At 39.3% G+C, this 22835-nt stretch overlaps 1 protein-coding gene across 6 annotated transcripts in view; it reads right to left on the reverse strand.

Annotated features, from left to right (window-relative positions):
• Nucleotides 1-22835, reverse strand: part of PRUNE2 (prune homolog 2 with BCH domain) — a 137357-nt gene that overhangs the window by 35295 nt on the left and 79227 nt on the right. For 5 of the 6 annotated variants that reach the window (XM_069000932.1, XM_069000937.1, XM_069000934.1 and 2 more), the window contains exons 8-9: nt 16150-22657; nt 14907-15702 (exon numbers count right to left, since the gene is read on the reverse strand). In XM_069000932.1, the coding sequence (XP_068857033.1) occupies nt 14907-15702; nt 16150-22657 (7304 nt within the window). Of the gene's footprint in view, nt 1-7268; nt 7384-14906; nt 15703-16149; nt 22658-22835 lie in introns of those variants that run through there. The other variant, XM_069000935.1, reaches the window with a different exon arrangement.

Here is a 22835-nt window from a genome sequence, read left to right on the forward strand (position 1 = left end):
TCTACAACAGCATTTTTTAAAAGAACAGCAGATGTCTACTTTCTACTTTCACTACCTGGAGTGCTCAGAAAAGACAGCCAGCCTGTCCATCATCTTCCAGTTGTAGATGTAACTCCATAAACTGTTATAATTGAGATGTGTTATTTCCGAGACCTTTAAATGCTAATAGACTAATAACAAATCTTAATGTAATCTGCATGTGTTTGAGTTTTGATGCTTATTGTCCATGCAATATAGGTAGCAATGTTCTGCAAAGTCAGAGAAATGCTGAACATACTTCAGTATCATCTGTGTCTACAGCCAAAAGGAGATGCTTTAGGAAACAGTGTTAACATACGAATTTCAGAAATACCTGACAAACTAATGGGCTTTAGTGTGAAGAAACTTTGATGAAAATACACAGGAAGAAACAGAGAAAGGAGAGAATAGTAGTCCCCAAAAGCCCAAATGGATTGTGCACTAAGAGATGAAGAAACCCATGAGGAGCAAATGTACCCACTAAACCCAAAATTACTTCCTGTATCTAGTCCCTTGCTACAAAACTTCTAGACAATGAACAAAAATTTATGAGATACCTATTCAGAGATAAAAGAGACTGCAGAGTGAATTTTTTCAGTTCAGCAGAATTAATGATCCCTAAACTGTAGCAGAGTATGCAACAAATCAAAGTGACATATACTGTGCAAGATTTAGTCAGTATCAGTCAGAGATTATGCTTCAGCTCTATCCACATACCAAAAAAATCCGTGAATCCACTCGTATATATCTGAGATATCTAATATATCTGAGACTATAAAAAAGTAATTACTTTTACTCACAGCTGTGTAAAATAATTATACTATATATAGGTGACTTGTAAAAATGGATTAATTTTATAACCTCCCAAGACCTGAATTTAGCAACCATATGCTAGTATATGAAATTAACTGTGTTTCTATTGCTATTTATTTTGTAGCTCTTAATCACAAATTAGTTTAGAAAAAACCTATAGACTGAGCACTATAATTTATGCATAGCATGAGACTTATTCCTTTATCTGTATGAAAAGGAAAAAAAAATAAAGCTGTGATGATTTCTGAGCCAAAAGGTTTATTAATCAAACATCTGTGCAAATGCTAAATCCTCACTGTCATACTGCTTGCTGCATAGTAGATAAAATGCTCATAATCCCATTTTACAGAAAAACGTGTCACTTACGAAAGCCACAGAATAAGCCATTGCTAAATATTAGCAAAAATCATTAACTTCCTTGTTTTTAATACTTCAGTTTTCAGATTTAAGTCTTCTTTTACTAGATATGACATTTGTTGATGTTTTACATGTGCTGATATTTTGCTCCATTTTCAGCAGAGAAGTTGGATGAAAAAGTTAGGCATGACAATAAGAGGTAATACTCTTTCTATAGAAAAATCCTGTATTATAGCCACAAGATTTGAGAACATGTTAAAATTCTCACTTAGGGCCACTGAATAGATTTTTAACCATTCTTTATTAAAACATTTTGTAGTCTCCAATCAAATTCATTGCTTAGTGTCTGTTTATCTACCCATCTTTTCCCTGGTTCCTCTTTTTTAACCTATAAGACTCATTTCATTCCAGGTAGCCAGTCATAGTAATAGGCTCTCCTGGCTCCTCATATCAGTTTAAGACTCTTAAAAAACAAAAGCTGCTATTCTTAAGCATATGCTGCTGCTTTCACTGCTGCTGGGCAGCCACAGGCTGTCTGTCCTGACCCCTTGCCAGCTCCCTCCCTGTGTAACAGCGCAAGAGAAGCAGGAGGGATGCATAGAGCCATGGAGGGACAAATCCAAGGAAAGAGGGATAATGGACTTCACTAGGCTATTTCATCAACCTTGCGCATATGCCCGTAGTTGAGAAGGCTTATGGAAGGGATCCAGGGCTTCAGCCTTCTTCAATCATATGTGACTTCCAGCCACATGAAATAAAAATGCATCTTAATATAAAATGAGGGAAATTGAAGTCCCAAACCTAGATGTCTTGCTGAAATGGGGACTTAGAAATGCAAGCCAGGCTGATGCTGCCAGCAGCAGATCCCAGAGTCTCCAAAAGTCTCTTCCTAGAGGTTTGTCATCAGCAGGTCATTGGATGCTATAGGAAATCGGCAGTGCCACCCAAGTTACAACTATTTCATAACTTATCTTGTCCTTTCTGTATCCCCAAACATTATTAACCATGTAACATTCAAAGACTGCTCTAGATACAGGTCCACCAGCCCTTTCTGGTGATTTTCAGATCTGCTTATCATCTATATATTGGGCATTTTCAAAAATAATTTAACATAGATTGGGCAATAGCTTTGTGAGTTGAAGATAATAAATTATTCACTATTACAGAACAGAATCAGAGAAATTAACTTTGAGAGTGCCCATTAGTTGTGAGCTCCTGTATGTGATGCCTAATAACCTTTGGGGTTTTTTTCTGAATATGTAGCATTTCATAACATCTTCTACATGCCACTACTGATCCTCATGACTACTCCCACTTCAAAGAAAAAGGGTATAGTCAGACTCCAACGGCTTCACTCAGGCATCCAAAAAAAACCCAGCTGAGTCAGGGGTTAGAAAAAAAGGATATATGTGATTCCAACAGCTTCTGATTCCTCATGACCTGCCCCACACCACGTAACAACTTCATGGCATGAATATGGACAGGAGACAATTTTTAGGGTGGTGCTTTAGGAACGCATCCATATAATAGCACTGTCTCCAACTATGCCTCTTACAGAGAAGTGCAGAACCTTCTAGGTTCCTAATATTACCATTTTAATAATATTCCCTCAAGTAAATATTCTGTCTGCAAAAGCAGGTAGAGAGTAACAAATTCTAAGGCAGCAGTAACACGTAACTTAACATCTATTTCTTTGCTTCTTAACATCTATTTTCTTTGCTTTCTTGCATTGCACTTGTATACCACCACATGGTTTTACGCTCAGAGCAGGGGTTGTTCTCTGTTAAGTGTCTAGGTAAATGCTCCTTAATGTTTACTGAGACGTGGAAAATCACCAGAATTAACACAAAGTTGGGGAGCTTACGTCATGGGTGCGCCTCCATCAATATTGAAAGATCACAAGGTCTGGCAGTATGCTGTGTAGGTTCCAAGCAGTACTAGCATTTAGAAAGCATGTTTCTGATCTCTCCACTCTTACTAGGTGTTGTTAGTATTCTACAGATAATATTTCACATGTCTAGATGGCCTGGTAATCAATAACTATTGAACAAACATTACAAGTACAACATGGTAATGCCAGCAAAGTAAAAATTAAATCAATCTGATTCAAAAGATCCATAAGTATAACCTGAAAATACATTTTCTTTTTAAACTATATTTTTAAAATTTATTGAGATGCCAGGGGCCTGATTCCCACCTTCCACTCTCATTGAGAGATTAATTATTCCTTGAAAAACTCAGTTTTAGTTTTCCTAACTTTTAAACCAATCTCCCTTCCTGAATGTTTGGTTCAAAGTGACCATTTTCCTGCCATACTGTGGTGTCAGGGCCAACCATCAGAATACCTGCAGCTCCAAATGATGTAATTGGCACATGAGAAGCACTTGAAAAGGCAGTGTGCACCTTCTACCCGGTGCAGCCATCTGTGCTTTCAGGAAGTATGCTAATGCTTTGAGAGTAGTTAACAGGGGAGAGGTTGCAGGATCAGAAGCCAAAAAATCTTTAGAAAGTTTTAAATTTTATACCCTGCTGGGACTTGTTTATTCTCCACCAGATTTGTGGGAAGTCCCCTTCAACTATTACAACCTACAGCTTACCAAGTACATTTGTTTCCAAATGAAAACACACTAAAATGCCTCAGTCTGCTCTTAACCATTATTCGCAACCATTAATTCTGAAACTGAGCCAGTATCTGAACTTCAGTAGCTATTTCTCTTCACCACTTGGTTTTTCTGTAATATTGGCAACTTCTTGCATTGCTTGATGGTCTTGTTTCTCTGTGTGTATGAATGATGATATGAACAACGACAGTGATACTTACTACCACTCTAAACCAGCTGGAATGAAATACCACCTTACAACAGGTGAAATACATCTTGGCTGCATGGTAAAATATGATAATGACTTTTAGAGTTGCTAATTACAAGAACTTGCCTAACATCAAGATGCACAGTTTTTTATTGATCTGTCCATTAAAGCATTAGTATTTTTCTAACACTTCTGTTTTAAAGCTCAACCTTTGCACAATATGCTGGTAGGTAGGAAAAGATACATGGCAACATTTTTTTTATAGTGAATTACTTCTATCTTTTCCTCCCCTCATACTGCTTTTCTCTGGTCCCATTTATGATCTCACCTCCTAGCCTCAAAATATTTCTATTTCCTCAGTACTTTAAGTATTGTGAAATTCTTTGTTTTCTCTTCTCACTTCTGTGTCACTCTACTGCCAAAATGTCTACCTTTCCATCTTTTCCATGTTATTCTATCTATGATTTCACAACTTATGGTGTTCAACGTTATTATAATTTAGATTCCTAGCTGACCTACTACAAACTTAAAAATAACTAACAGCTACATTTTCCCTGTCTTGGTTATGGGTGACCTAAAGAAAAGGCTCTAAAAAGGTGTCAGAGTCAAACTTTAGTCTCTCTTAAAACTGCAGTTGTTGGAGATGTAATAAACAGTAGGGGAATTTAAGTGACAATGCAGATGTAGCGTGGGAATTTTAACCTGCAAATTAAAACAGAAATATCCTGTATTAGTACAGAAATATATTAATAGGTGTAAATTGGTAGCTGAAAGTTTCCCATCCATACTGGGAAATTATCAGCTTGGGAAAAATACAGGAAAAGTCCCCAACATAAACAACCGAAGACTCCTAATCAAGGCACATTAAGCTCTACTGAAGCAGTAAAACTGTAAAACATGCTGTCCTGCAGCTTGCTTTCACTGGCATGAGGTGTTAGGAGCAGGAAAGATTGTTAGACCCTGAATCTGGCAGGTCTAAAAGGCATGTGCAAGGAGAGATGGCAGATGCAGAAAGCCATCAGTTATCTTCAGAAGCAGAACACTGTCACTGAGTTGGAAAGGCCATAGAAGCAGTAGGAAGATAAAAACCAACCTAAGTGTGGGAAAGAGGAGTAACGTCAGTCATAGCAAAAGTGCTGTGAAAGTGTCAGAGTGACAGGAAGTGCCAGACTGAAGAAGTAATGTTCAGGAATGAGGTGAGAAAATGGGGCTCCTCCTTCCTCCACATGGCACCCCTCACATATTACAACTAGGGGAAATACAAGGGTAAGGTTAGCTATATGCTCTACTTTCAACAAGCAGGCAATGGCGTATCCTGCTGGGCTAGTGCCCAGCAGACAGCTCTTCAGATTCTGCCGCCAGTGTTTTCTACTAAGGAGAGTGATCTTGTTCTTTTAAGACACAGTCTTAAAAGACTGCTAGCCTGAAATAAAGAAGTCCCATCTGCTGCGCTCTGTTTTTCATAGGTGAAACGGCTGTAGAGAACACCACAGACTACAAGATATACCAAGAACTAATGAGTTAATTCTTAAAATCCCGTAACAGCTAAACCACTTCCTTCACTGTCCAAAGCAAAAACCATGCAGATAATCTATGAAATCTGTCAAGCAACTGGAATGTCACTCCCACCTTCCTCTGCCTCAGTATCATTTGTTGCTGCAGTAGCACTGTCATTTTCTGGGTATTTGTACAGGATGTGATAGGAAGTGTCACCAGCCCTGAAGACACAACAGCGATTTTAAAAAGCCTTATCAATATTCACAGGTGCTGTGGAAATCATATTCTCACCTACACATTGTTTCTGTCTACATTTGCAAGCTGCAGCTTTTGCCCAAACAAAGACTGAGGCTTTAAGAGGGCTTTTTTTTCTATGCCTTTTTCTACAGATACATTACAAGCTGTTAAATAACACTGTTCTCCTATTACTGCTTAATGCTATACAGAGGTGCCACAAAACTAAACAGCCTGTTTGTAGCAGGATCTAAGTTTTAAAAGTAGTGAATGTATGCAAAAACTAGATTTGTCTCTAATTACATGTATTTTCTGTAATACTGTCCAGACTTACGCAAGGCCAAATAAAAAGCCAGATTCATCAAAGTGAGCAAAGAAAAGGCTGGTTTAGATCTCTGTACCTCCCTACCCTACATGAGATATCACTGAAGACCGTATGGCTGAGAGTGGCAGAATGAACATGGCAGCCCTGGAAAAAAGAAATGTTTGGCAGGGTAAGGACTGGTGTGCATTGTTCCCTGCTCTGACCTCCACAGTTGTTCTAATACCTCCTGCCAGTGCTGCTAGAGCTGTGTGCCTCCTCCCTTTCTCAAAACAGCTCTGCTTTCCGAGTGTATTAATAAAGACAAATCCAGAAATTACATCTCTGCCTGCCCCTCCTTCCCTTCCCCAGCCCCCTTAGAAGAATTCTCGCTAAATGCACCAAACAAGCCTGCATACATTTCCTTTCAGTTTTACTCTAAGTAGCCAATATTTATACATTCTGTATATTTCAATGCCTCTTGTATATCAGTATCATCACTATAATTTATTTGCTTACCATACTTAGAACTGAAGAATATTTTCATTCCTTCATCACAGACAGAAAAACAAGCAAGTAACTGAATGGAGCTGAACCAAGCCCCTATAATTAAATTTTTTAAAAAAATACTGCCTGCACAAACCAACTTTTGGAGAAATTGGATCTCTTACCACTGAGATTATTGCTGCATCCTTCATCAGTTAACCTTCAAAAATTACATATACTCTTCACTGCAACATTTTGAGAGGACATTGCAAAAAATTCAAAAATCATATGCTTCAGTTGGTAGGGGGAAAAACCCAAAACTGTAATGCCAAGTAGCCTACAATGAGAAGTGTCACAAACAGTCGAGATACCAGTAATTAAACACTTTTAAAAGCAAGCTATAGGCTGGCAATGCCCTTTTATTCCTTTTTTGCCCATCGTATCCTCGGAGCAAGGCAAAAAAGCTGAAAATAATCCAGCACATTAGGTGACTGTGCAGTGAAGTTTTGTTTCCTAATTATAAATACCATGCCTGTGCTCAGACAAAAGAAATCCCTCTGAACTGATGTAAGCTGCGCTCATAAAGAGCTGTAACAGAATTAAAATACAGCTGCCCTGTTTTCAGTAATGAGGTCCTAAGTGCTTTGCATCATGCTAACATTTACCCTTTCTCTGTCTAAAGTAACTGCAATAATAGAGCCGTTAATCAGAAAATCTTCTGCACATCTGCCTCTTGGAGCAAAGAGACACTTACCTTCTGAAAAGGCCTTTCTACTGCAAAAACAGTAAAGATGCTTCACTGCTGCACTTCAGCATCCCTCGTTCTCTAGCAGTTTACTAGGAACACAGATCCTCCACCATTTTCTTGTCACGTGGGTACTGGTACTGCTAAATAAGGGTGATCACCTGCCTGCACACAGCCGGCTGTGTGAACCAGCAGCTACTGGGCTTTGGTTACAGGCACACTTAAACAAATGCAGAGCTGTGCTCTGGCCGTGAAAATTACGATTTTTTTTTCACATTCCCTGTGGAGCTTCATCGGAGCATCACCAAACTTTGATACAGCGAGTCAGCTGGCAGTAGCAAAAAGACTCCCTGCTGCTTCATTTCACTGCCTGAGGAAAGCTTATGCTGAGACTGCACAGCACTGACAAAAGTTCCTATGGATTCAACCCACCTCAGCCCTCATTTCTGTTTGTGTTGCTGGTTACAGAGCACATGCACATTCAAACAGGGCTTGCATCATTTTTTTTGTTTGCAATTTAGCAAGGGGAATGTAGATGCAAATTTAAACAAACAAACAAAAAACAAACACCAACAACCACCAGTTCAGAAGGCATGGTGGATTCTGAAAACACAAACTGTGCAGCAGGAAGCAATGTCCACAGCCTGTGCTCCTGGTTGTGTTTCTTAGGGAAAAAAAGGATACTTCTTCCAGGCAGTGCAGTCTCACAGTCTCCCTTGCAAGTCTTTTGCAAGTAGGGTCTCTAAAAAATCCAGACTCCTTTCCCAACACAAAACACCTTCCAATTCTAACCCCTCCAGCAATGCAATAGACCCTAGGACAGCCCAACCTTCATCTGGTTTCTCTCTTCACACTGTGTAGATCCTCCTGGAAAACAATGAGAACTGGAGAAGCTTCCGCATCAGACTGCTCAGCCATAAACAGTCGAAAACAAACAAAAGCCAAACCCCGTTCTCTGTTTTCAGTACAGCTCCATGCACAGCTACAACACAGTGTAAATCACAATTCAGCAGCTCCCACCTTGTTCTTCGTGGTATTAGTAATCCTACAGAGAAAGCACTCACCATCTGCTACAAATGTCCTGGTAAGTCAGTCCCCAGATGCTATTTTAAAGGACAACAGATAAACAAAAAGCATTTAAGAAATTTAAAAACCATCACCAATATGACAATACACTTACAAAGAGGACAGTGCTGCAGGCATGTCATCTTTGATATTTCCATCACCTAGCTGTATAAAATATTTCCAGTGATGAGGATATTTCTAGCACTTTTTCAACTGCCCAATATTTAATTCATTTAAAATCAAAAGTCCATAAACCCAGAAGTATCCAGGAAATAAAGTTATAAAGTATCTATGTGTAATAGAAGTCATTAGTAGCAAGATCATGGTGAAGCTGTGAAATTAGTAATATGACAGAAAACAAGGTCTTAATCCTCCATGTGCAGAGTAACACAGAATATTTTTGAGATTTTAGGAGACTGTTGAGGAAACTTCCCTGTCCAACCATCCACGAGCCACTCTGCCAGTCACACCCACAGCACCTGAGCTGGGACCTCACATTCACACAGACCAGGTTTCCTTACCAATGTGACCCCACACTTCCCATAGCAGAGTCTCAATCCTTAAAATAATCTAATCATGGTGCAACAACAAAAGAACAGCTTGAGATGGGTGCCTCTGAGGAAGGACCCTGAACAAAGGAAACTCTGGGCTTTTATACCCTCACAGTCTGTGCGTCAAAGTCTGTGCAAAAGTCTGGGGGTCATCCAGAAGAGGCATCAGTCCCTGCTGTGTCTTTGAGTGCCCAGTCACCTGCTGGCACAACATTTCCCCATACCCTTCATCGTGCAAAGGTCAGAACCAGTTCATGGACTCCGTAACAGACACTCTGCTGGGACCACTTAACTCACTGGGGCTCACTGCCAAAGTCAGGTCTGTGTCAACAGGGTTAAAGTTTCAAAGCTTGTTAACACTTCAGCCTGAAGTCTCTTGTCATTGATCACACTGATTGGAATATATTATATAATTAATTACTCAGAAAACAGTGGTGCTTTTAGTAGCAGAGAGTTTTTCAGTTAACCACTAAACCATACTAACAAATTCCAGGTCTTCTTGCTCTAAGAAAGTGGCTCTATCAGGCCAATCTCACGATTTAATTAGAATTTCAGTACCATTAGTAAATAACCGTAAGTAGTGGGTTTTTTCCCTTTTAAAGTTCACTGAAGTGCTGTTCATTTCTTCTTACAAGATTTTTATAAAGGTCCTGGTATTTGCCATGTAAATATTAAAGCTGTTTTTACAAAAATGAGATCAACAGGACCTTCCTACAAGCAACCTTCTCAGTTGTTGCTCCTTTACTTACATGTTTGGTTTTAACCTTTAAAGCATGGTCCTTGTGTTAAGTCAAATGTCATGCTTTGTGTTGCCAAGTGGGAGACCTAAGTTCAATTCCTATTTCAAGTCTATAATTTTGTAGTTCAGCAGGAGCTGGAAGCTTAACTGAAGCAGCATGCCTGGTCCCCAGAGTGCCTGGAATTGCTTTCCAGCAAATCTGGCCAATTAATAAACAATCCTGACAGCAGTGGAAGATGGCAGCCCTACAGGTTTCCAAGGAAAAAAAGGAAACAGGTATCCAAAGGGAAGTAAATGTTACTTTACTTTTTCTTACAACAGATTTTCAATCCTTTAAGCATCCTATATATAGCACACTGCTTTGCCCAAAAAAACATAAGGCAGACCTGGGATCCCTAACTCACTGCCTTATTCTAGCTTTGGGATGACAGAACAGACATTTTGAGAAAATATTTGTTGAAACCTTTGGTCACTGGAGTCAATGTGAATTTTTTCCTGGGTTCCAGTCTGTCAGTATTTCAATTCGGTACTGGGCAATGATATTTACTTGAATAATTAATGGCTTTGAGATTTATTTTTATTTGTCTAAGTCACAGAGACAGCAGAGTCCTCTCAGAATTCTTATTAATCATGTAACAGTCTTAGATTTTTGTTTAATTAAATTTCATTATCTTTATTCACTGGCAAGCACAGGCAATGTGATGAAAACAGGCTTTTCTATTCATATAACACTGGATTGCTTCCCCTACTGGCAATTTTAATAGCCGGCAGTACAGTGGCGGTCACAGAGAGACATTTCAGACAGAGGCAGTGGAAGAAGTATCTTTTCCCAAATACTATTATACAAGTGAGCAGAAAAGGATGATTCCTTTTACTTTGATAAAAGGCTATCAGAAAGATAAATGAAGCTTTCTTTTGAAGTCTCATTCTAGTAGGTTAAATATATTGTGGTAGCCCTTCAAAGGAACTTGTCTTCTGCTCAGTTTTGCCACCAGTTTTCTAAGCTCTCCCCCCAAACCTTCCAAATCTCTCTGTTCTTATTTCTACTGCTCTCACTGCTTCTTGTTCCTCAAATCAATACATCATTTCATAGTATTTCATTCAGCTCTTTCTAACTCTTTTGATAAGGAAAAGGATAATCCTTCCCTACAACAAAGGTAAAAGCAAGAATGATCTGGTATACACAGCCACTAAAATACTCTGAGTAATATGCTGGGTAAAAACTAGCATGGCCATCTGCAGTGTTCTCCCTCTACCTCCTGACCAATTCATCACCACCAACCTTCACACAGCTCTGTAAGACAAGATACCTTCTATCAAGAAGAAAATTACCTCTAGTCTCCATAAATTTTACTGCTGGCACACCTCCATTTCGCAGCAGCAAAGTATGTTATCCTGCCTACCTAACATGCTGTATAGAAACCTATTTTCTTTCTGGAAAGACTGACATTACTAATGTGCTATCAAATATTTTTGTGTTTTTTCTATGAGGCCAAAGAAACTCCAAGCTTTATTACTTCTGGCGTTTGTGTATGTCTGAGACAAGGTTCTATCTTTTCTCCAGTGTTTTAATGCTAGCAAACATCCTTATTCTTCACTCCCTGCTGCAGCTTTTCCTTGCAGAAATAAAACAGGAGAGGATGGAAGAACTTTACCTCTATCCACAGACTTCTTTAAAACTGACCTTAACAGCTCTGAGAGTTGTTATGTTAGACATTGGGATGAAGGGGGCAGTGACATGCAGACATCAAGATTTTAAGGCACTTCTTCATTCTAATTTTTGTTTACACTTTCTGTTTCAAAACTTTATTTCCCTCTTCGATGTAACAGTCAATTTTATTAGAAGAGGTGGCAGACATCTGCTGGATAAAAGCAGAAAACAATGCGAACTGCATCCTTCACTGACCCTTACTCCACTATTAAAGGAACCTACTTCAGCCAAGTAGGAATTCACTTTTTTTTTTCCTAAACAGGGACATACAGATATAAAAGGGATTAGAAGACAGTTATTAAGTACCTGCCTTCAAAAACTTTGGTCTACTAATTCAGTTGTTCATTGGCTGGGATTGAGTTTGAATTCAAATGATAAGTTTCTTTATTTTTCAAAGATCATAGAACCACACAATGGTTTGGGTTGGAAGGGACCTCAAAGATCACCTGGTTCCAACCCACCTGACAGGGGCAGGGACACTTAACCACTATACAGGTTGCTCAGAGCCCCATCCAGCCTGGCACCAAACACTTCAAGGACGGAGCATTCACAGCTATTCCGGGCAACCTGTTCCAGTGCCTCACCACCCTCACACTAAAGCGTTTGTTTACATCCTACTTGGATGTAAATCTTTGGCAGACTAAGAGCCTGATGACTAGCACCATCAGGTGCCTTCTGGAAATTGCACTGCAATAATCTGGAAAGTCCAAGTTTCTTCTCTTATGTGATGACACCAGTGTTTCTCCACTAACCTCCCATAGGCTGGCAGCTGTGCTGCATCACACTGTTGTAAACTTTGTTGGCCATGAAGGACAGTTAAAGGCAGACTAAAAGTCAAAAGCTGCATACTGAGTTATGTTTTAAGGAACATCTGTTTTTAAAACTGACAAATAAATACATTAAGAAAACATTTCTAATTACACAGTTCTACCATGTCAGTTGCTAGTTTTTCAGCTGTTTATGTAACAGCTTTTATGAAATAGGCATATCATCTAGAGGTACGGATTCCTGTACGTGTTTCATCATACTAATTTTTTGTATGTTTGCTTTGGTTTCAAAGGAATCAAGACCTCTGCGATCACACTGTGGGCATGCATAAGGATGCATGTGTCTCTTCTCCTTAGAAATTTGAAGTCATTATCTAACTGACCAAAGATACAAGCTTATTACAAGTTTATTGAATATCAGCTACCAAGCAAAGGGGAAACTGAGGGGAAAACTGCACAACAAAAGCAACCTCTATTATGTACAAAATCCTCACAGAAGAGGATTAATTATTTTTAATAACATTAATGCTGGAAGAAACTTCCATTAGATTTTACAACTTATCATGAAAAAAATGTAACAACAAAACTTAAACCCAAGGGAAAGTAGATTTTACTGGTTCCATGCCCCCACAATTAATTGTTAATGTGGAAGCTGAATAAGTTCCTTACTTTGTTATCCTTACTGAATAAGTTCCTTCTCTGGGCATCAGTATCAGTAGTGCAAAGGACAGAAATAGCCACTGCTACTGACTGAAAAAGCATTTAGTATTAAATAACTTCTAAACAAGATAAGAAGAAAGACTAAACTAGAAGCTACAGTGACCATATATCTTCTATACCAAGAATTTTTTTTTTTCCTGCAGGATGCACCGTATTCCATCATGCATTTAAATTTTTACTGAAAACACAAGAATATTAACACAGTTGAGTTTTGGATTTTAATGTGGGAATTAGTCCAAGCAAATACACTAAGTTCTAAGGATAATGAATGTACTGAATGCAAAACTCCAGTGTGAACTATTGTGGAGTAGGATTTGTACAGGGTTTGCCTACTTCAGAAGTTCCTAAAAAACAGCAGAGCTCTTCTCAAAGTGAATCTAACATTTCATACCAGTAAGATGTTAACTCCCCCTATAAATCCATGGCCATAGGAATGTTTTTTTCTAGTACCAGTCTAAGTTCAAAAATCAGACTTTCCTCCTGAGGTGTCCAACTAAGAATCTTACTACACTGAAGTTATCTCAAGTCCAAGATGTGCTGTTTTATTTACAAATCACTCTAAATCAGATACCTAGATTTTTGTTTACCTCTCTAAAAATCATGGAAATGTAAGTATGACAAGTCAAACCCCTAGGATGCTGCCTGCATGTAATTAAATAAGTGTGAGTTAGACAGGGTCAGCATCTGGCTGTTTTTAATTTAAAATGCTTTATGCGAGACAGAGGAATTAACAGACAATTTCTTCACGCTGGATTTGCAAGCCTGCAACTAGCCAGCATGCCTGAATAACTCTTCCTGTTTCCCATCCCATTCATTACTGATTGTGAGCAGACGTGGTAAGCATTTTTTGATTCAAAAATTTTTTACTAGAAATGCGTGGTTTGTCAAAAAAACATATTTATTAACTGAAATGAGTTGTTTTTAATGAACTTCCAGTGAAACTCTGCAGAGGTAACACAGGAAAATGGCTTCCAGGGTTAACAAACAAAAGCACCTCCAAGTCCAAGGACATCTAGTTTTCCTGGATTGGAAGATCCTAAGCCATCCTGCCACACAACAGCACGGATGCAAAACAGCTGCTTGGAAATTTTGCTTGTTTTGCTTCTCCCAGATTTCTCTTTTACAGAAAATTTCAAAATTGCTACTTTTTCTTCTGGAATGGAATTTAGAAGCTTAGAGGATGGGATGCAACAGAAATATTGTGCCAACCCACTATACTTTTTCTAGTTTCAAGGTCAAGCACTGAATATTTGGTCTACTTCAGACTCCACAGATCTGATGAGTGCTCACCTTCTGCTAACACATCTGAAGATTTTCCTCTCTTTTGCTGGCAACCTGCTGTTTGCAAACAAAGAAGTCAACAACAGAAGCATCCTCTCCAATACACTACAGTAAATGCAGTCAAGAGGGCCACCCCTCACTCCATCTGCTGACACAGCAGAGAGTCACTCGGCAGTAGTAATGCTGCCAGCACAGAGGCTGCATGTCCACCCAAAGGCAGGTCCATATGTACCCAATCTGCCTCAACTGCCAGTTCAATTCAAACAGTCAAAAATGCTGCTCTGATCCAACTAGAGCTTGAAAATAATCACAAAGACCACAACTTTCCCTCATGCTTTTCTTTCCTCTATAAGCAGCACGTTTTCTGACTCTGAGCCTTGACTCCCTCCTGTCTTCCTTCCCAGCAGTTCTCCATGGGGTAGAGATAGCACTTCACTTTGATCCCTCCATAATCTCGTTATGGACTGGCAATACCATCAGTACCTGGCTTTGAAGTGTATTCCCTGGCCACATCTGTTTCAGATTTAAAGGTCAGTTGTACAATCAGTGGGAAGGAAGAGAGATTTAACCCTGCAAGACAGTGCCCTTCAAACCAATTGCAAAACAACCCTAATTCGGCTCGTATCAAGCAACCAAGAATGAAGAATCTGTTTTTAGAAAGGGAGAAACACGTTGATAGTTAAAGAATGTAAATACATTGCATACTTCAGACTTTAAAGTCTTGCCATCTATTCATAATGGCACACACTTCAATAACATAGATAACAAATTAACAGAAGACTTTTGAAAGAAAACAGGTTGAATTTTACTTACCTTAATTTTTGATTCAGTTCTCTGTCACTCTTGAGAAGAACCGTTTCCTCCTTCATTTCTTGTTCTGTTGCTACGTTATTGCCAAGCCTCTGTTGAGAATTTGCTTCCCATGTACTATCACCACCAACTACCTGCAACTCTGATGTTCCTGCAATGCCTGAACTCATGTTCTCAGCAGTCAGGCCATCTGAAGGAGAACAGCCTTCATGTTCAAAAGATTTCTGAAGAGGAGTTTCGACCTGAAATTCTGTCCAAGGGTCAAGAATCAATTCCTGTGCTCCAACAGCTGCCAGTTCTTCACCAGGATGTCCGGACCCTGATTTTGGCATCTCTGTCTTGACGGAAATTTCTTCAGGTGATATGTCGCTTACTTCATTTTGGCCCAATATAATCCAACCCTCATCTTGCCCGCAGCTTTCCTGAGATTTCCTTTCACCATCCAGCTTTTGAGGCACAATAGAAGAACTTTTCTCTTCTAAGTGAACAGTGTCCCGCCCAGTCCCACAAACAAGGTGATCTTTGCTTTCATTAGAAATGGAGATTGGCTGAAAGGTATCCAAGGAGCCTGGTGAAAAGCCTTCATGGGATTCTTGAAATGCAAAATTAATTTCACTTCTTTCAAGGGTATCATTCGTTGCAGGTTTACTTTCCTCCTCAGTAACAAGGATGTAATCCATCTCCAGTGAAGCTGGGAGCACCTGCATCCTCACATCTTCCTTACTCTCTGTACTTTCCAGTTCAGGGCTCTTAGGGGAATTTCTCAGCTTTTTCTCCCTACAAAGTAGGGAGTCAGCTTCTAAAAGAACAGGCAAATAAAACCTCTTTTTAATTTTTGAATTACTGATTTAGTCACCATAATATCCTTTAATCAGTACTGTGAGGTAAAGTTCTTCTCAGTCTGCTATGCTCTGTTAATGTGTACTGGAATTTTATAACATCATCACCATCATCATTATTGTTAAGGGTTATACATTAACATGGCAATCATTCCCAAGGGACAAACGACTCAGTGTCCTATAAGCTAGGCCCTGTACAAACAACAGAAATTATGTTCCTACTTCACTCTTTAAAAGCTTTAGATCTGTCTGAGCAAATGACACTAGAGCTCTTTCCACAGTACACGTTTTGTACATTAGGGAGACACACAAACTCCACACTACACTCAAAGCCTCCTCATTAAGCCTCCAGACACTTCCTCCTTTCTCCGTCCTATGCGCTTGCCCTGGAAAGCGTATTTTCTTACCATCACATGATCTTCTATCTCCACCTGGTGGTGAGTTAGGATCAGTTGTTTCTGCTTCAGATTTTCCTGCCAAAAAATCAGAATCTGGTTGAGTTACTTCAGACATGGAGAGCGACGGTACTGAGGTGAGATTTTCCTGAAGGCACTCTGTGGATGTTTCAGACACCTCATCTTCGGTCATTAGGATGCCTTCTGCACCTTCCGGAGGAGCTGGCAGTGGCAGCCGTTTTCCCAAAGAAACGCTGTCATATGGCTGCTGTAACAAGAGCTCACCGTTTGCATACTCTCTGCTGCCAGAGAGTTCAGCATCAAAAGATGCAGAGGATGGTGGAGTACACACCACTGGTGATTGGTCACTGGGTATTTCCTTAAACACAGGAACATCAGGTTCAATTACAGCTTCATATTCTTTTGTTGTGTCATCGAACAGTTGATTATTTGAATCAGATTCATCGCCTTCATTACCATCAGGTAGGAAGGATTTGGGAAAGAGTGTCTGTTCATCCTTTGATTTCCCTTCTGCTGCCTCACTGCCTAGTAGTGCCACTACGTTCATTCCATCACATGTGCCTGCCAGGACATTAGTCACTGATGTGTTCTTGATACTATGTTCTATCCCTGTGTCAGATTCATCCACACATTCTTCTGACCTATCTAGCTCATCGCCAGTTACTGCTGGATGGTCAGTATCAGAATATTTTACAACTTCACCCAAGGCACTAATTTCTTTTAAGCTTTGTTCTGCCCTATCAGGTTGATTGAAATCCATGGGAAGCAAATGCATTTGGGAGGTTGCTATTTGGGCTGTATCAGTTGGTGTTCTTTGATGGCTTGCATGAGTGAAACTTTCATGGAACATGTCTTTCAGATCTAAGTATGGTACTTTTACAACTTCACTGGCAATTTCAGCTGACACAGCAGGGTCAGAAACCAGCTTATTTTCTAGACTGTCTTCTTCTGGAATTGCAAATTCAGGAGGCTCCTGAGGGTTAGAAGAGGTAAACTGATAGAAATCGTTGCTCTTTACTGGTTCGTAGTCCGGGGGATGACCATTTTCAGAGTGCGTCTCCCCCTTCTGCATTACTAACTGATACTCTGAATCAAAATCTGCCTCTTTACTCATATTTGACCTCAAGTGAATTGGCTGAATGTCTTTGTCTTCAGGCTCCACTGCAATCTGAGAAGATGGGATAGAGGCATGCTTAGCTCCATATTCCTGGCACACATCAGGACTGCTTGATGACTCTGAACCATTGCCTTGGTCATAGTGATTTAAAATATCAGGATTTTCACCATCTGATTTCATCAAAGGGACAATCTGCTCAGCATTAGTCCACAGGTCAGGTTCCACTGAAAACTGCTGATTACTTTCTTGTGTATTATCCTGTAAAATATCTGGAATAAGCACAGTTTGGGGAACTAATATATTCCACTCTGGACTTGACTTTTCTGTCATTTCAAAAGATAAGTCTTCTACAGTGAAAGCGCCTGGCATGGAGTTGTGCACTTCTAATATTTCACAGGTGTCCTCCTGTTGTCCTTGAGGAATGAGACCTGCATTTCCCTCACTGTCTTTTGGTAGATTCAGTACACTGATTGCTTGAACTGATGTATTTGGTACAGTTCGTTCCTCATCTGAGAAAGAATTCTGTGAAGTCAGTTGATTTTCCTCATCTGTAGAGAACAACTGCTCTATCAACTCCTTTTCTTCTTTATCCAGTGTGAAAGAATCAAATTGTTGGAACTGTAAAGTGTCTTTATTTATCTGACCATCAGGACTATTGATAGAATGTAGCAGTCTTTCGTTTTCTTTTTCATCAGAGTACAGGAGGGCAGGCTGATTTTCATCATTACCTGTGAAATGTGCTTCTGTTAGTTCTTCATCTTGTGAAGGAGAATCACAGGAGTCCTCTTTACTGTTTCCTAACTGGTTTGTCACAAAGTGACTTGAAAAAGAATACTGATCTTCCAACTGCTTTTCTTCACAAGGTTGTGAACTCCACCACTCTGAACGGTTATCTGGAAAATCAGGTGTTCCTACTGTGGACTTTGGATTAGTTCCTAAATCAGCTTCCAGTGACATATTCGACCTTTCTACAGCTTTTGAAGAATGCTCTTCTTTATCACCAGCAGCAGAAGTCAGTGTAGGATCTTTGTTCATTTGATATGAATATGAGTCTTCCCCACTATCTGTTTTTTCATTGAAAATACTCACCTGAGTTCTTTCCTCAGGTGTTTTACTGTGGCCTGTAGTAGATTCAGGAGTCTTCCTATGTTCAATAAAGTCAATAGTCATACCCTCCTGCAATACCTTCCTGGCTTCAATTGTTTCAGAATTTTCATTGAAGATTCCTACCACGACCTTCTCTCCCACCCTAGTTTTTGCATCTAAGTTGTCTTCATTAGCTTCAGGACTTGCTGCATTGGACTGAACATAATCCTCTCCCTTTTCAGATGCTTTGTACTGTTTGTTTTCACACATTGAATCTTCATTAATCACTTCTGGACGTGCCTCTGAATTCTCTGAATCTTCATTTATGTCAGGACTTGATAAAGAAGATACAGTATCATCATCTACATGGGCATTCCAAAAATCTAAGCTTTTAGGAACTTTGTTCTCTTTGCCACTTGTTTCAAATTCTTCTTTGTATTCAATCCCAAATTCCTTCTTTTTACAAGAATCTTCAAGATTTTTATTATTTTCAATCTCCCACATATCCCTGCTTCTTTCATGATGACTAGCACCTGGAAGATCTCCCCACACATTCACAGATGCATCGCTTAAATCAGGGCTTGTTCCACTTGAGTGTGCATAATCATTTATTGAATTACTCCACACATTATCTTCTTCCAAATAGCTTTTGATCTGTATATCTTTTGAAAGGCTGCTTGTGGTATTTGCTATTTCAAGGATTTCGCTTGCCTCAGGACTCGTTTCAGGAGACTGCAAATCTTCACGTGACTGTGAATCCCAAACAGTTTGCGGAAACCTGTCATCAAGCACTGCAAATGGCTCTTCACAAAGATTATTAGCAGGTTCTAAATTTTCAGAGTTTTCATTTCTCCCAGAACCTATTTCAAATGAAAATGATCTTTCCACCACAGACGTATGTGTAGTATCAGGAACACTGACAAATCCAGAAGGACTATTCTTAAACTCATCTGTGAAAGAATTTTCATTGGTCCTCATCAGTTCAGAGATATTTTTAAAAGATACTAACTCAGAATTACAAATGTCTGGATGGTTAGAAGTCACTTCATGCAAGCATTCTTGCCCTTCTCCCAGAGGTTCTTGTGGTTTATCCATCAAAGGAACTGGTGTGGCTTGGCCACAACCATTCTTTCCAGAGTCATTCCAGGCACCTGAGCTGCCAGGCATTTTAGAAGAATTATTTTCAGGATTATCACTACCCTTGTCAGAACTTTCAGAAATACTTTCCGTCTTTGGACTTGTCACATCCTCCATCACGGTAGCCTCTTTTTCAGCTCCCTCAGAAAGCAGCTGTGACATTTCACTATAATTGTAATTTTGTGGTAAGGGGTGATCAAAAAATTCGTAATTTCTGCCTCCTGCAGAAATACTTGAAGATTCTAAACTATTCTGCAACACGTCTTTTCTATCTTCCTGACTAACTGGATTGCTTTGATTAGAAAATGACTCATTCTCTGTAATTAATGGTTCCAAACTAACACTGTTTCTCATTTTTTCTGGGGAGGCGGCAACTTCAGTTGTTGACTCGTTTTCTTCCCAATCTGTTTTACCTGAAGATTCATTGTCCTCTTGCACTGGTTTATTACAAACATCATTAATCATCTGCTGTCCACTTGTCTCATGTGTTCTCTTACATTCTTCTCCTTCCTTAGAGATGACAATGGCATTATTCCAGCCTTCCTCATTACCCTGCCCACTCTGTAAACCCCATGAGTTCAGCTGCAGCACTGAATCCTGACTATCCAGCTCTTCATCCATACCAGCAGTGTTTTGTGCTGCATTCTTACTAAGTATCTCACTCCCTAAGTCACATATTTTAAGATTCAAACCATTCTCAGTTTCTGAAGTTGGCATAGAGGTGTTTGTGTCTTCTACAAGAACACTGCCCACTGTTTCTGCATTGTCAGCTGCTGTCTGCCTAGTATTTAATTCATTCTGTGAGAGTGATAAATCATTCACTGTTTGATTATACGCCAGTGTCACTCTTCTGTTTTCAGATACAGGAAAATTATTTTCACTAGTACATGATTCAGTTGAAAAACATAGATCATTTGTTTGTTCTGAATTAAGAAAAGGTTTAGCAGAGGCAGAAAGAACTGGAACTTCAGAATTTCCTTCTTGTAACTGGGTGATGTTGTTTAGTGGAGTGTTCCAGATATCTGTATTTCTAGTATTTGAAAAAGGCATATTGTTAGGAGATAATGGTTCCTTACTTGATTTCTCAAGTACTTTTGACTCAGCCAAATTTTTGTTAATGAATTTACCAGTAACTGTTTCTTCATCAAAACCCTTGTCCTCATTTTCTCTTTCATCTTCCACATAGGTAGGTGATATATATGAATCAGATGTTGAATAATTGGTGTCTGGTGGAGAAATAACTAAATCTTCTGTTATATTTGAGGAACTAAGATCTGAGTTTTTGTATAAGAAGGTATCCTCCCATGGCACCACTACTTCTGTTACTTCTTTTCTGATGTTTTTATCATACGTATTCCAGGTATCTATATTTTCAAACTGTTTTGGTCTATGTTTAGGATCACCAAACACAGCTTTTTCCCCTGTGTTCAGCTTGGAATTATTTTGCATATTGTTGAAAACAAAATTTATGTTTTCAGATTTTCCATGGTCTTCTATTGAATAATAACTTCCTTTATCCCACACTTCTGGATTTTCAGTCTCATTGTCCACTGTGATATCTGAAGAATCTGATAAAACAGTTTTTGATATGGCCCATTCCTCAGGAATATTCACTGATTTTAATTCTCTCTCTAGTTTGGGCATGTTCCACACATTTTCTGAGGATCTACCAGCATTTTCTTCATCAAACTCAGTCCAGATTTTGTAAGAGTCTCCAGCTAGCTGACTACCTTTTCCTTCACCACTACACCACGCATCTGACATCACAGGTGTTGGCTGGCTGACCTTCCACAGGTCTGTAAAGCTCTCTGATTCTTCCTTTGTCTCGTCTAAAGAAGCAGTTTCCAAACACGAATGTTCACTGTTTTTCTCTTGATTCTCATGGTTCCAACTATCTTGTTTAAACTGATTATCCCACAGACCTGCTTTCATATATTCCATTTGCTTTGGCTGTTTTTGGAGGAACACAGAATCTGAGGCTCTTCTATCAGTATGTTCTCGTAGCAAGGGACTTTCCTTAGAATCTTTCCATAAGATAGGACTCTGAAATACAGATTCCTGCTCACTTGAACTCCATGCATCGGCATTTCTGGAATCTAAGTCAAAGCCATCCCACCAGCTCCCATATCTAACACGAGACTGAGAGTAATTTGTGCCATCTATTTCATTAATTTTTTTTATGACATCTTGTGAGAAAATTAAAGGCTGCCCATTATCTAATGGTGAAGTATCTACAAGACTGTTCATAGGAGTTGGTGGAATTCTTGAATCAGCAGATTTCAACATTTCTGGTGAAGAAGAATCACCTTCAACTAAATCAATCAAACTTGAAGTTTTCTCACAAATTTCTCCTGGATTCTCATCAAATTCAGCCAGATTGTCTTCCTCAATTTTTGTCATAAGGAAGTCAGTTGAATAATTTGCTGTATCATTATCTAACAGGTTTGCCTCATCAAGTTCTTTCTTCAGAGTGAGTTGATGCCCTTCTGATGAATCACTATTGAGAAAATAGTCATCTGCTGGGGAACAATCAACAGAACGAGAAGATGACTCAGATGGAGCTGTAGCCATGGGTGCTAGATCAAAATTGAAAAGATCGAAGTTATCACTATTGTTTCCTGACTGAGACTTTTGTTCTTCAGCTATTGCTCCTTCAGGAATAGGGCTATAGGAATCAAAGCCAGGCAGAAGACTGTGATGCGAAGCACCACCTTCTGCAACAGGGCTATCATCACTAAGAAAAACAGAACTCTCCTTGGATGACCGGCTGCTTCTAATGGTAGCCAAGCCACTGTCTGGACTCACAAGGTCTACATTAACATCAATGTGGGCTTGCATAGACCCATTTAGATCTTGAGGATTTTCTGTAAAATTGGCAGAACTGGGCTGTGGTTCTACATCAGAACCATACAACTCCATAATACCAGAAGATCCTTGTGAAAGTGGAGCACTTCCAGCAACAGCTTCAGTAGAAGAAGTTCTACTGTTTGATACCATTTCTGGTTGCCTTCTATTTATAACTTCCTTAATTAGAAGAAAAATTTGATCACAGGTCACCAAAGAATTTTCTTGATGATAAATAAGAATTTGGTCACATTCACACTCTAGAGGATCCAGCTCCAAACAAGGATTCTGACATTCTTCTAATTCACAGCAGATCTGTTGAAAAACAGGATATTTCAGAAGTCACTGCAGTCATGGGCATAAAGGCACTTCATCATGTAATACAGCCGTACCTATCTCTTCCTATTAACCTATTGCTTGGCCATTTCACTGTAGCATCCTTATTATGATCCCCAAATAGATGATGTATTACAACAGAAGATCAAGACAAAAT

The sequence above is a fragment of the Aphelocoma coerulescens genome (genome assembly GCF_041296385.1).
Source record: "Aphelocoma coerulescens isolate FSJ_1873_10779 chromosome Z unlocalized genomic scaffold, UR_Acoe_1.0 ChrZ, whole genome shotgun sequence".
In the NCBI taxonomy this organism is placed as follows: Eukaryota; Metazoa; Chordata; class Aves; order Passeriformes; family Corvidae; genus Aphelocoma; species Aphelocoma coerulescens.